Source organism: Lynx canadensis, chromosome A1 (assembly GCF_007474595.2).
Source record: "Lynx canadensis isolate LIC74 chromosome A1, mLynCan4.pri.v2, whole genome shotgun sequence".
Lineage (NCBI taxonomy): Eukaryota > Metazoa > Chordata > Mammalia > Carnivora > Felidae > Lynx > Lynx canadensis.
The window spans coordinates 208,192,112-208,206,925 of NC_044303.2; the positions used below are offsets into that span (position 1 = coordinate 208,192,112).

The 14,814-nt window shown below is 39.6% G+C and overlaps 1 protein-coding gene across 6 annotated transcripts in view; it reads left to right on the forward strand.

The window, feature by feature from the left end:
- DAB2 (DAB adaptor protein 2) overlaps positions 1 to 14,814 on the forward strand; it is a 70,150-nt gene that overhangs the window by 42,797 nt on the left and 12,539 nt on the right. For 4 of the 6 annotated variants that reach the window (XM_030330743.2, XM_032594525.1, XM_030330735.2 and 1 more), the window contains exons 2-9: positions 5,170 to 5,356; positions 6,367 to 6,506; positions 7,442 to 7,540; positions 9,229 to 9,360; positions 10,079 to 10,159; positions 10,668 to 10,694; positions 10,933 to 10,986; positions 11,394 to 11,456. In XM_030330743.2, coding sequence (XP_030186603.1) covers positions 5,266 to 5,356; positions 6,367 to 6,506; positions 7,442 to 7,540; positions 9,229 to 9,360; positions 10,079 to 10,159; positions 10,668 to 10,694; positions 10,933 to 10,986; positions 11,394 to 11,456 — 687 coding nt within the window. In that variant the 5' untranslated portion in view covers positions 5,170 to 5,265. The remainder of the gene's footprint in view (positions 1 to 5,169; positions 5,357 to 6,366; positions 6,507 to 7,441; positions 7,541 to 9,228; positions 9,361 to 10,078; positions 10,160 to 10,667; positions 10,695 to 10,932; positions 10,987 to 11,393; positions 11,457 to 14,814) is intronic. The other 2 variants (XM_030330750.1, XM_030330768.1) reach the window with 1 other exon arrangement.

A 14,814-nucleotide genomic window follows, 5' to 3' on the forward strand; every position in this document is an offset into this window, starting at 1 on the left:
CTCTCACATTTCTTCATGAAGGAGTTTATCTGTGAATCTTGGGGCATTGGGGCAGAGTCTACTCGCTGATCATTTCAGGGAACATGGATACATTTTATTAATTTTTTTTTAAGTCTATTTATTTATTTTGAGAAAGAGAGAGAGCAAGCACACGTGAGTGGCGGAGAGGCAGAGAGAGAGAGGAACAGAGAGAATCCTGAGAAGACTCTGTGCTGACACGGGGCTCGATCTCACAAACCATGAAGTCATGACGTGAGCTTGTATCAAGAATCCAATGTTTAACCTATGGAGCCACCCAGGCACCCAAACATGGATACATTTCAAAAATTGTTTTATGTTTATTTTTGAGAGAAAGAGAGAGACAGGGTGTGAATGGGGGAGGGGCAGAAAGGGAGGGAGACACAGAATCCGAAGCAGGCTCCAGCCTCCTGGAGCTGTCAGCACAGAGCCCCACATGGGGTTCAAACCCACAAACCTCAAGATCATGACCTGAGGGGAAGTCAGATGCTTAACCGACTGAGCCACCCAGGCGCCCCCAAACATGGATACATTTTAAATGGCATGGTCTGCAATGCAGACCTATGTTTGCATTGTTATTGTAACATTATATACCTTTTCTTCAGGGAATTTATGCTAAAAAATTTTTTCCTCCCTATTATGTTTTTCTAACTTGCCCCTTGCTCATTCCTAAACAGTGGAAGGATATAATTAAAAGATACCAACTGCCTTTAAAACAATTCCAGTGCTGTGAGAAGTTGTATTTAAATGTCTGAAAAGAGAAGTTTTTGCTGTAAAACCAGGGTAGTACCATTCACTTTAGAACCCTCCCAGGGATATCGGGTGGCTCAGTCGGTTAAGCATCTGACTTTGGCTCAGGACGTGATCTCGGTTTGTGGGTTCGAGCCCATCATCAGGCTCTGTGCAGACAGTTCAAAGCCTGGAGCCTGCTTCAGATTCTGTGTCTCCCTCTCTCTCTGCCCCTCCCCTGCTCACCCCTTGTCTCTCTCTCTCTCTCTCTTTCAAAATTAAATAAATATTAAAAAAAAATTTTTAGAACCCTTCCATTTTGGCCCAGTCTGCCAACACTAGATTGGCCCGTTCTTGAACTGTGAGGTTGTGGCACAATCACCTTTGTGACTAAACTGCACACCACCATTCCCTCTCCCAAGCCCCTCAAAGTGTTTTGTCGCACTTCTCAAATTCCTTTAAAATATTCTCATTTTAGGGGCGCCTGGGTGGCTCAGTCGGTTGGGCGTCCGACTTCGGCTCCAGTCATGATCTCGCAGCTTGTGAGTTCAAGCCCCGCGTCGGGCTCTGTGCTGACAGCTCAGAGCCTGGAGCTTGTTTCAGAGGCTGTGTCTCCCTCTGTCTGCCCCTCCCAGCTCACTCTCTCTTTCTCTCTCCAAAGTAAATAAACATTAAAAATTTAAATATTCTCACTTTAGAATAAAATTTGCCAAATTTAATAACCTAAATGTTTTATTATCAGAAATAATATCTTACAGAAAAGTACAATATTGGGCTCCAAAGATGGCCAACGAACTCTTTTACCCAGATTATTTTAAGCTGAACTGGAGGGAAAGTGGGGAGGCTTCAGGAAGAGGTCTTACCTACTGTCTTCAGGGACAAATAGGTAACTGGGATAGGCTGGATGTGGGGGAGAGGGGCGTTTGGCATATTTGAAAAGGTGAGGGATCCAAAAGCAAATAATACTCTAAAAGAAATGAGACATATGGACTGCTATACAAAAATGAAAATAAAGGAGATTGAAGATAAGAAGGGGCAGAATATTTAAGAGTCTCACAAACAAAATAAAAGCATCTAAGTCTTTGTCCTAAATGCAAGGGGAGCCACAAGACCAAGCAGGAAAGCTTCCAATGTTATTCTAAAATTTAGAACTTCATTACTTAAAAAAAAAACCAAATCCAGGTCACCCCAATAGCCATGGGGTGGAGCACCAAGGTTGTCATGGGAGCGAAAAGTAGGGAGAGAAAAGGCTCAGAAAAAGGTAGAGGTATCTGATGTATGCAATCAGATACCCCCAAAGGCTGAACAGCAAAGTGATTGGATTTGGTCAGGAGACCCATCAGCAGCTGAAGTTGAGTTTCTGAGAGTAGAGTTGAGATGAACAGTCCTTTGAGAGAAAGGGAAGAAAAAGAAGAGGGTAGGAGACTATCAAGTTGAAATGTTTAATCATGAAAGGGTCACGAGATGATGACTGGAGGACTTACAGGGTCCTTATTTCTAAGATAAGATCTGAGCAACTTATAAAGGAAAGGTCCTGTCCCTGTATCTCCTTAGGTCAGAGTGTAGTCTCACCTCCTGATGTAAATATCGGCAAATATCCTCTTGAATTGGAATAAATTCTCTGAAGTTAAGGAAATAACTATCAGTTTCCTGGAATTGGAAGAGTGTATATATGACTAGGAGATTTATCGTGTCACCAGGAGACAAATCTTGGGAACCACTGAAACCAGTCAAGGCACACAAAATAGAGGTGTATTCATTTCGTAGGGCTGCCATAGCAAAACACCAAAAATGAGGTGGCTTCAAACCACGGAAACCCATTTCCTTACAGTCCTGAGACCAGAAGCCCCAAATCAAGATGTCAGCAGGGTTTGCTTGTTCTGGAAGCTCTGAGGGAGAACGCATTCCGTGTTTCTCTCCCGGCTTCTGGTGGACATTGGCAATCCTTGGCATTCCTGCTTTGTAGATGTGTCAATCCACTCTTTACCTCCGTACTCACATTACCTTCTCTTTTGTGTGTCTCTTTGTTTCAAATATCCCTTTGCCTTTCTCTTATAAGGACATCTGTTATGGGGTTTAGGGCCCTCCCTAAGTCCAGGATGATCCCAACTCAACTGCAAATACCTTTTCCCCGAATAAGGACAAACTCAAAGGTTCGAGGGTTAGAATTTGGAAATGTCTTTTTAGGGGTCACTACATGTATGTAACAGCGCATCTCAGTAGCTAGTAGGAGGCTTCTCAGAGGAGATCCATTAGTGTAACATGAGAGGAACTTGGGGCCAGACATCCTGGGTTAGACCCAGGTTCTACCTCTTAGCAGTCTATAGTTGTTTTATTTTTTAATGTTTTTATTTATTTTTGAGAGAGAGAGACAGAGTGTGAGTGGGGGAGGAGCAAAGAGAGAGAGAGAAGGAGACCCAGAATCTGAAACAGGCTCCAGGCTCCAAGCTGTCAGCACAGAGCCCGACCTGGGGCTAGAACTTGGGACCAGCGGGATCACGACGTAGGCCGAAGTCAGACGCCCAGTCGACTGAGCCACCCAGGCGCCCCAGCAGCTGTATAGTTTAAAAACCCCGTGCCTTGGCTTTTCCTATCAAAATACTCATAGGGTTACTCTGAGTAACCTACTAATACCTGGCCCCCGACTAAGTCTTGAGTAAACAGGGCTTTGGGTCCTCTGCTATGTAAGACTTTAACCTGTAAAGAGATTGTCTCCCTGACTGCTTACCAGTCAGGTACCTTGGAGCAAAATTAACAATGAAATCTCCAGTTTAAATCATTCAGGTAACATTAGTCATACATAGATTTCTGTATATATATGTTTTTAAAGACTATTAAGACTATAAAGACCATTTAAAGACTCATGGAGGGAGAGATGAAGAACTGACCTTGGGGAAAACATGTTGACATTTATGAAGCAAGCAAAGTGCAATTTAGGCTGATAGAGCCTCAAAAATGTTATCCTTTAGTTATCTATAAAATAGCATGTATTTCTTTGGGTGGACTTGGTCCTTGAATTTAAAAAGCTCAAATAAATGGATGCTTTAACAACAGAATTAAGCTTTTTTTTGGGTGGGAGGAATGTACTAGTCAGTGAATGGTCTTTTTTTTTTTTAATTTTTTTTTCTTTTATTTGTTTTTGAGAAAGAGCGTACAAGCAGGGAAGGGGCAGAGAGGGAGGGGGACAGGATCTGAAGAAGGCTCTGGGGCTAAAACTCACAAATCCCGAGATCATGACCTGAGTCGAAGTTGGATGCTCAACCAACTGAGCCACCCAGGCATCACAGTCCATGGGTGGTCTTAACACGATTACAAAACTATGAATGGCTCGGCTGTGCCTCTGGTCTTCAGTCCATGTAGAAGGTTAAACTTTCTCTAGCTCAGAAGCTGTGTAGAAACTTTGACTCCTGGGACGTGAAAAAACCTTTAGAAACATTAGTTCACTTCTGTGTGTTTACAGTGACTCTGAGTTTTTCTGTTTTACCTACCATGATACATAGAGAAGTTTTATAAGAGCACATACCACAACTTCCTTGAGGATAATAAGGCTAAATAGTAGCATAAAAGTATTTACGCTCAATGAATTGCACAATAGACATCCCATAAATTCATTCATCCCCTGATACGTTTAAGTGTTAATGTCAAAAATGCTTGTCTTTTAAAGTATAGCAGTTAGATAGCCCTGGAAGCCATCTCCAGAATCCTAACACATAAAAAATCTATATTTATCAATGGGAATAAGATAAAGTTTATAACGCTATTCCTGACACTGCCTTTGCAACTAAATGGGTTTTTGAAGAACCAGGATTCATTACTGTCCAATTTGAAATGCCAAAATATTTCTGTTTTGCTATGAAACCCTATTTCTGTATGTGTGACACATTTTGATCCCTACCTTTAATACTAGATTTTTATGCCAAAATTCCAATGCAAACTACTTAGGTAGGTAATCATTAAATGTTCCTAGATTGCTTTAAAAAAAATCTAGGGGGCGCCTGGGTGGCTCAGTTGGTTAAGCGTCTGACTTCAGCTCAGGTCATGATCTCGCGGTCCATGAGTTCGGGCCCCACGTCGGGCTCTGTGCTGCCCGTTCAGAGCCTGGACCCTGCTTCAGATTCTGTGTCTCCCCCTCTCTCTGCCCCTCCCCTGCTCATGCTCTGTCTCTCTCTGTCTCAAAAAAAAAATAAAAGCATTAAAAAAAAATTTTTTTAAAAATCTAGTAAACACCCTCTTTCCATATTGGAAACTACAAAGGAAACAGTCCTACCCACTCCTCTTCAGAATTCAGTCTGTTTGTTTATTCAGAAAGAACAAAATGAGTCTGAAGAAATACACTCCTAAGTCACTGGTTATAAGCCTTTTAGCACAAAGTCTGGATTTGCTGTCTTACGATCTCATTATGCCTCTAAACTCTGCCTACAGGTATCTGTAGCAGGTTATGTTCGTTTGAGACTGCGGGGATCGCCTGGTGTCACTAGCCTTCTGCTGGTGCTGGAGTTGGCTGTCTGCCTTCTTGCCATGTCTAACGAAGTAGAAACGAGCACAACTAATGGTCAGCCTGACCAACAGGCTGCACCAAAAGCACCGTCGAAGAAGGAAAAAAAGAAAGGTATGGAGCAATCCTCTTGAGGCCGCTGAGGGGAGCGCGGGTTGGCTACCTCTGAAGAAATGTGAGGCTCGGGGTAAATGAACCAAGAGCTGGCCCTTGGCTCACTTCAACCTCCACCTCATGTCAAGTTCTCCTCAGCAGGAAGGTTGGACTTTGGCAGAGATTAGTTTGCTCCACTTAGAATAAGACCTGTGTCTGGATGGGGTGATTGCACCAACTTGGATCTTGCTGGGGAACGTTCATAGCAGCTTGTTTGGTTGATAAACACAACTATCATTTATTCTTTGATTATCTTTCAGGAACCTGTTCACCACTTTGCTTTACTGAAGTAGCTGTTTTTCAAAAACCAAGATCTTTATTGTATTAGACCTTGTTCTCTTGACCTGAAGTACCACCAGAAAGTGCCAGAATCCTTAATCATTCATAGTTTGAGAATGTGCCCTGGTTTGTTTGCCTTTTGCTAGTATACGTTAGCTATGGGAATGAGACTGAACAGTCTTTTCAAGAAAAGCAAAAGAAGTTATAAAGATGAGATAATAATCTTAATCATTTTCAAAGAAATTTACTCACAATTTTCTTCTGCTTTATTGACAGTTCAAAATGTTAACAAATAGAGAAATGGCTTACTTTTCTTTATTTAAAAAAAAGGCATTATCCTCCTTACTTCCTTTTAAAGATATTTTTTTTTTAATTATGATGAAGGATATCCCCAAATCCCACCCCATATATTTCCATAAATTTCCCATAATTCCGTCCATTTTGTACCTTTAAGAGTTTATTTTTTCTCCACCCCAACACCATATACAGTATCACAGAACGTGCTTTTACTCAAAGGAAGTAAGAATAAAGATAGAACATTGCATAGTTGATCAACTGTAATATGACCAGTATTTATACTACTCAGATTTGGAGATTCTGGAACATACTTGGTCATACCCTGGGGATGATATTTAAAGACATTTATAAATTTTATCCTAGATAAATTTTATCCTTTTTCCCCCCCTCCTCAGGCTCTGAAAAGACAGATGAGTATCTTTTGGCCAGATTCAAAGGTGATGGTGTAAAATATAAGGCCAAGCTGATTGGCATTGATGATGTGCCCGATGCAAGAGGGGATAAAATGAGCCAAGATTCTATGATGAAACTAAAGGTAAAAGGGGAAAGCATGCTTTGTCTCCATCTTACGCAAATATCCAACAGAGGGAATTATATCAGAATTTTGTGTTTACCTATGTCTCAATTATTTGAAAAAAAAAAAACATTTCTAATCACATAATTGATCCTGTGGTACCTCGTTTTATGAGGAAACATGACTTTGTTCACATATTTTGTCTGCTGTTCTAAAGACCTGGCTTAATCAAGTATTGCGGGACTCTAGATGCCTTTTCCTTTGGGCAAATCAAGTTTTAGGTCCTGGAAGTATTCGGATAAAATTCAGGTCTCTAGGGGCACCTGGGTGGCTCAGTCACTTAAGCATCCGACTTCGGCTCAGGTCATGATCTCGCAGTTTGTGAGTTTGAGCCCCACATCGGGCTCTGTGCTGACAGCTCAGAGCCCGGAGCCTGCTTCAGATTCTGTGTCTCCCTCTCTCGCTGCCCCTCCCCTGCTCACACTCTGCCTCTCTCTCTCTCAAAAATAAATAAAGATTTAAAAAATTTTTAAATATTCTAAAAATAAATAAAATTCAGGTCTCTATTTGGAAACTATGGCTCTTCAGTATTAGCCTTTTGGTTTTTTTAATTTTTAAATTCTAGTACTGTCACTATGTGGACCTAATAAATAATAATTGTTAAGTAAGACAAGACCTAGAAGGAACATCTTTGAAGGTCTAATTCAGTCTTGTGTTTACCCATGACTATTCTGAAGCCGAGAGAATTAGAAGGACTTATCCAAGTTCACGCAGCTAACTCACGATGTCCTGGCTCAGTGTCTTCTATTTCATTCTGCATCTATTCTGAAAGGTGCCTAATCCTTTCATAGATGGCAAACCAGGCTGAAAATAAAACTATCTTTTAAATGATTTAGTATCCAAAGCATCATAGGGTAGTTTTAACTAGATTTTTCTTGTTTTCCCACTCTCATCAGGGAATGGCGGCAGCTGGTCGGTCTCAGGGACAACACAAACAAAGGATCTGGGTCAACATTTCCCTTTCTGGGATAAAAATAATCGATGAGAAAACTGGGGTAAGAATCCGCTTTCACTGACACCTTTCTGACCACCTTAGTCTCACAAACGATGTGACTTAACTCTCAGTTCTCTGTTTCCCTTTTCAAAATTCTGTGGGTTTGGAAAAAAAATAATAATACATGTTACTTTTCTAGAGAAAACAGGCAGAAAATAGGGTAGGAAGTGAGGAGTCAAGACACTTTATTTTGAAATTTATTCTCTGTAATGGATGTGAGCCTCCATAAACACAGATATAGCATAAACACAGATATGCTATAAATATCACTTCGGCATTTTTTAGACCTCAAGTACACAGAACTAGATTAACCCTACTTCCTGGTTTGTGAAGCTGTCATAGGTCTGTGCCTGGGTCTCATTTTAATGCATTGATTACCTGCAAACTTACTGGCTAACCCGAAGCTAGAATATTATCCGTAACACATCTACCTTTTCTTTCTTCTCTCTTTTCCCTTCTTCCTCACCTGCAGTTATAATCTCTCATCCTGTAGGTATAAACTTGTTCATTTACTTGTGGTTGCTGTTGTTTGACCGCATATGAAAGGTATTACTTATTTTGTTTGTTTTTCTGCCACCGTATCAAAAAACTGTCATACTACAGGTTCTCTGGGACTTTTTTCTCTGCTCAACATAACATCATGAGATGTATTTACTTAAAATGTTATTTGTAGCTCATTTGCGTTTCTGTAAATCAAGGTACTCTGTTGTATTAAGGTACTATTGGGAGACCTCCAATTATCAACCATCCCTTAGTAGAGATGTCTGTTATCTATCATGCAAAATCCACTGGTCAAATACAGAGCCCTGGAACCCTGGCAGCCGCTCACTTACCCTGCTCATCCTTGTGCACTGCTGTTTCTCTTGTCCCTCATCTCTCAAGTGTTATCTTCCCAAGCCCATCAGAGAATGGTGGCAGGTTTCCCTCAAGCATTCCCTTGTTCCCCAAACCTTCTAAGATATCCAATGTATACTCTCCAGTGGCCTTAGGCATCTAGACAAAAACTGAGGTATCTTATGACCACCTACAGATATCCCTGAAGGGTTGAGCCCTGCTGTGTGCTTGAAAGGATCAAGAAAAAGGGGAGTGGAGGGAATAGATGGGAAGGCACCACTAAACCAATAACCCCCTGCCCCAGGCAACTCATGGATAGTGAGGTGGACATGGGAAAAACTTGATACGAGCATTTGGCAACTTGTAGAATGTTCTGGGGATGATTGTTCTAACAATACTTCAGATGCTTTTCTGGCCACTCAGAGCCATTGTCGAAAGATCCCATAACGAACTTAGTTATGCTGTTCACCTAAGTTTGACTTTGAGTTGGGAAAGTCGACCCACATAGATGGTTTAGCAATGAAATGTGCCATCTTTACTTTAGAAATTCTTGGTCTCCTAATACAGTCCTCAATCCTTTCTTGCTATGTGGCGTTATATCTTTGGGATGGAGACAATCAAGTATCAATATTCTAGGAAGTGTTTTTCCCACTTCTGTTTTCTCCTCTTTGTTCCTTTTGGAGCCCTTACTAACAAGAATAAATGTAGCTCTAACCTTCAACCAGAGGCAAAAATTTCTTTCTTCAAGTGTTTTGGCTTTTTTTATATACGCCCAAATATCTGATGCTTCATCGTGCTGCCATATAAATAGATTCTAGTTTGAGCAATAAAACATTTTTTATGTTTATTTTTCAGGTAATAGAGCATGAACACCCAGTAAATAAAATTTCTTTCATTGCCCGTGATGTGACAGACAACCGGGCATTTGGTTATGTGTGTGGAGGAGAAGGCCAGCATCAGTTTTTTGCCATAAAAACAGGACAACAGGTAAGCTCCAAGCCTTGAGATACACCTGGAGGGAGACTTGTCCTCAGTTCATCATAGAGTGTCTGTCACTCAACTAGAGAGCTTGCTAGAGACAGTTAGATGTAGGAGGACTAAACAGTGACTCGGAAGATGACTATCTTTATTGGTCTTAGGAATCATTTTTCATGCTTATTTATTTATTCTGAGAGAGAGAGACAGAGAGAGGCAGAGATAGAGAGAGACAGAGACAGAGAATCCCAAGCAGGTTCCGTGCTGCCAGTGCAGAGCCCAACGTGGGGCTCAAACCCACAAACTGTGAGATCATGACCTGAGCTGAAATCAAGAGTCTGTTGCTGAACGACTGAGCCACCCAGGTGCCCCAGGAATCATTTTTAAATGTCATTGAGACCCATATTGTGTATGGACAAGGATTGTTAGAATGGACTTTCTCCTAAGGTGAATGTTGATTTTAGAACAATAGCGAATGATTCCCAAAAATCCTGAAGCAGTTGGAAAACTATCATGATCCTTCTTGTTTTGTTTAAATACTTATTAACTCTGCCGGCCTGTATGTATCTGGCAGTGGGGACTGAGGTAGTGGTGATTCCCTCTAAACCGGGGGAGGATAGTAAGGAACTTTAAGAGAAAGGAAGAAACAGTACTAATCAGAACTGATGGGGACAAAGAGAAGAAAATAGTAAGATTAAAATACTCATAAAGATGCTTTTTCTTGCTTTAGGCTGAGCCATTAGTTGTTGATCTTAAAGACCTCTTTCAAGTTATCTATAATGTAAAGAAAAAGGAAGAAGAAAAGAAAAAGGCAAGTATTACCCAATATTGGCTCTGTTACACTTAAGACTATATTCAGGACCATGTTTGAACATTATGTAAATAAATATATGGCATGTCTGCAGAGTTGACTTCTTTGTGGCTCTTCAAAGTATACAAAGTATAGAAATGTATTGTCTATTTTTCCAATACAGTAATTGATGGATGTTATAGTTAGATACCTGATTTTCTGTTCCTGACTTTTGTTATCTGTCCCCACAAGCTTCACATTGGTTCTAAGGACTATACAGTCGACCAAATTTAAGTTCAGAAACTGTATTCAAATCTAGTATTGATATGAAAAGGGCAGGCCAGGAAATGTAGGGCAGAAATAATATGCAAGACTCTCTCTTGCCTTGTGCCAGTGAACCCATACGTGTGTGTGTGTGTGTGTGTGTGTGTGTGCGTGTGTGTGTATAACCATAGATGTATATATATACTAATTTAACTCCCTTTAACTGTAATTACTAAGATCACTGAATTTGTGTCTTTCTTTTTAGATGGAAGAAGCCAACAAGGCAGTAGAGGTAAAACTGCGTCTTTATGTCTTATGAATTGCACATGTGATGTGTATAAGTCCTTGTTTGCTACCTGTCCAAGCATGCTCCCCCACCAGCTTATGACCATGTGTTCATGATTCCTCTAGCCATAGAAGATGTACAGTTGAATGACCAGTGCCAAAATCATAACTGCTTAGCAAACCAATACACTAAGAAATTAAATTCTATAAGAAAAGTCACCCTTAAACATTTGCCATCTTTTCAGAACGGGAGTGAGACCCTACTGACCCTTGATGACCAAGCTAACAAACTAAAATTGGTATGTATGTTATTTTTTATGATTCTTATTTGCCTGAACATAGGTTTACTTCCTATAGATGTTGCTTATGCCAAATCTGCATTGAATACGTATGGACGTCCTATTATGACAACTATTTCCCTAAACATTAGTATAACATTTATGTCAAGATACAAAGTAATCTTTTCAGTAGACACATTTGAATCTAATCCAAAGACTTTTTAAGAGTGTGGATCAGATGGATTTGTTTGGGAACATGTCTACACTTCCAGACCTAAATAGCCTAATATCAAATCTGTATTAGTTAAATAAAAATAAAATTGTGACAATGGTTTTCCTAAGTCTTAGTTTAGGAAACAATTACAACAATATACAAAGTACTATTTTTTAGTAGACACATCTGAATCTAATCCAAATACTTTTTCAAGGGTGTTGACCAGATGGATTTGTTTGGGGACATGTCTACACCTCCTGACCTAAATAGTCCAACAGTAAGTGTCTGTTTTTAAATTTGCAATGTAATGGAAATGGCATCTGTAACTCAAATTGGCAATTAACCAGAAATCTCGAGCATCTCGAAACTTGGAAGATGACTGCTGGTTTTTCTGCATAATGTATAAATGGCTCCTAGAACCAATTTGCATCTTAAGTTACCATGGGAACATATCAACACTAACTCAGATATATTAATTTTGCTTGGAGATTAGATTTGCGCAATAAGATAGGCAATGCAATCCTTTCTGGTATTATTAGGATCAGAAGAAGAGCTGAAAAGTAATTCTTGGCAAAAGTCTACCTGAAGGAAGTATTTGCTAGATGATTAATTATAAAGCCACTTGGCTTCTTCAATATTTTTCTATTCTTTCTATTGTGATTTAGCGGCATAAGCTTGGTGTGAAGTAAGACTTAAAACAAATAAGATGTTCAGTTACGTTTAACCAAGGCCTGTTTTTGTTTAAAAACGTTGTTCATTCTGTGCAGGACGCTATAGTGTATCAAATCTTCTTAATATCGCCCTATCCGTGACAACTACGTGAGAATGGAGCACTATTTTCCTTTAGAGATAAGGAAAGGGTGATGCAGGAAAAACTCACTTGCCCAAGAAAGAGGTCCAGATTCAAGGCCTAAACACAAACCTCACATCTTCCAAAACAGTCCTCAAGTAAACTACCCATGTAATTTTGGATTACTTCTTACAACTATTGTTTTGTTTTGACAGTTTCTTGAGTACCTGAGATTTGCAGGGCACAGAAATGAGTGAGATGTACAATGCCAATGAGATCATGGAGTTTACTGTCAAGTGGGGAGCCCAACATTAAAACTAATCACAAAGCCTATTAGTTGATGTTAATCAGAGGGTATTTATCTAGTTTAGAGGTTCATATAATGCCTCAGAGTAAATGAGGTTCTGGACTTGAATGTAAAAGATGATAAGGCAGTAATCAGACAAAAAGAACACCAGTCTAGAATAATGAGAAGAATGTCTGTCTAGGAGTCTGTTACATCAGGGAATTACCAAGCAAGTCTACATGACCAAAAAGGTCATAGGAATTAAAGCAGCAGCACATCAAGGACTGGGTAAGTCTCACTTGCCAGAATATCTCCGGGAATGCCAGCCCCGAACTTTCACATAAAATGGCCAGGCCCACTGAAATGAAAGCAGCCGGGCTGAATGGTCTCTCTTCTGTCCCCAACCCTGTGACATTCACAGTGCAAACCAGCATTTAAATGAAGACGTACAAAGCCTCCAATAGAGAAGAATCCTGTTTAATGTTCTTTTCAGCAGTGAGTTCTAATTCACTTGTCTGTGGAGACTTTATTCTTCACAAACTTTTTGAAATACAAGATTAGATGATCCTGAAATGTCCATCATAGCTCTGAGGTCCTTTTGATTCCTACACAACTTCGCCCCCTCCTCTATTGTAGCCCCTTCCCAAAGTAAATTGATATCTGAATGATCTACTTTCCAAGTGTAACAGACATTCCATCAAGTACATTGACAGAAATCTAAGCACTCAGGCTATGAAGTAGAATTCCAGTGGGATAGGCAAGGAAGCAATGACTATTTAATCTGCTTCGGTAGACTTCTAGAAAGTTCTGAAAAAGGAAATGAAAAACAACATGATTAATCCTGAGTTTTATTTATATTAGACTTAATGCCTTCAAAGAGTTTTTGGTTTAATGAAATAACATGGAAGATTTAGATAAACTAACAATAAATTAAAGTGATAAATATCATGAAAGCAGATGATATCTGATTAAGAAAGAGAATGCTAACAGAACTAATTATGTGCCGATTGGATTTTGCCAACATGGTCTTACATATTGACTCCATATTCCTAGGTCACAAAATAGATTTATCTCTATTTGATAAAACCAGAATGTTTAAAAATGTTCATAATCTTACAACAGTTTCTCTGGAAGAGATGAAGAGAAGAAATCTAAATTACCTGGACTTTATTAGTGGTTCCCTGACCCATTTGCTCCACCCCCAACATTTTATACAGGATAATTTTATGCATTGCAAATGAGACTCATGTTGCAAACTAAGTGGCATCCCTTAGAACATATTTTTATTGGCAATTAACTGAACGATATTCTTCCATACTGCCACTTAAAAGAAAAAGAAGAAAAAACAAAATGACATGCTCTCAAACTTTAAAAATAACCATTCAAAACAGTTATTATGAGAAGAGCATAAGGTAGGACCCACCCTGAAGGAGGTTAAGTTTGGTACAGGGATGGAATCAGGGCACAAAGCACAGTGTCTTGCATACATAAGATGCCATGGGTGGGCACAGGTGATGATGAAATAGATCAACGAAAAAAGGTTTTGTAAAGAATCTGAACTTGAATTGGGTCTTTGAAGTGTGTAGGAAAATAGAGAGTAGTTAAGCTAAAAGTAAACTGGGTCCTATTGTAGGTCATTTTGAAAGGCTAGCTAATGAAGTTATTTTAACATAGGGGATAGAAAGAAGCCACTGAAAGCTTTGGGCAGAGAAGTCCAGGATTAGGCAGACTGGAATGGTTGGGAGAGATTAGCTACTTGGAGAAAGCTAGGCTGTGGAACTCAGTATAGAAGACATTGCCTTTGTACAGAGACCTTTTTAATTTCCTGAGTTCTCCTCTTACTGAAACCCCATAAGAGCAGGGACTGATTGCATTTCACATTCATGTTACCAGTGCTTGTTTCTCAGGTGCTCAGATGATGACCCAGTGGTTGCAATGTTGACAATGCAACAAAGAACTAATGAGGTTCTGACCTAGGAGGTGGATGAGGAGTCTTACATCATTCCACTGTGGCCTATGAACTAGACTCTTAATCCTGGGTTAACAGCAAACCCAATCTGAGGAGAGCCTTATACATTTTACTTATAGGGTGACTATTCAGAAGTCTAACATTGTGGCTCCTGTTTGGTGTCCTAAGAACTTCTTCAGAAGTATTTGAAAAGGAGAACCCTACCAGCTGTGAACACCCAACTGTTCTAACCCAGAGGTGGCTCATCATAAATGAATAAATATTGAAATCACAAACTTTTGCAATATGTTTTGTCCTCTCTTGATTGTTACAGATCCCTACATTAAGAGATCTTCCAATCCATTTCTTTGATTAAAAAAATTTTTTTTTAATTACAAGCTCTTTCTTCTGACAAATTCTTATGGTTATGGAGAAAAACTGGCTTTGAAAAATAGTGTTTTTATACCTAACAGTAAAGGAAGCCAAAAAATAGATTACCAATTAGGCCTGATTGAGGACCTAGACTTTCTAAAAATATGTTCTTTTAAAGCCAAGGAGGCCTATTTTTATTTACTAATTTGAGAATTTCATATTCCCTTTAAGTTGTTTTT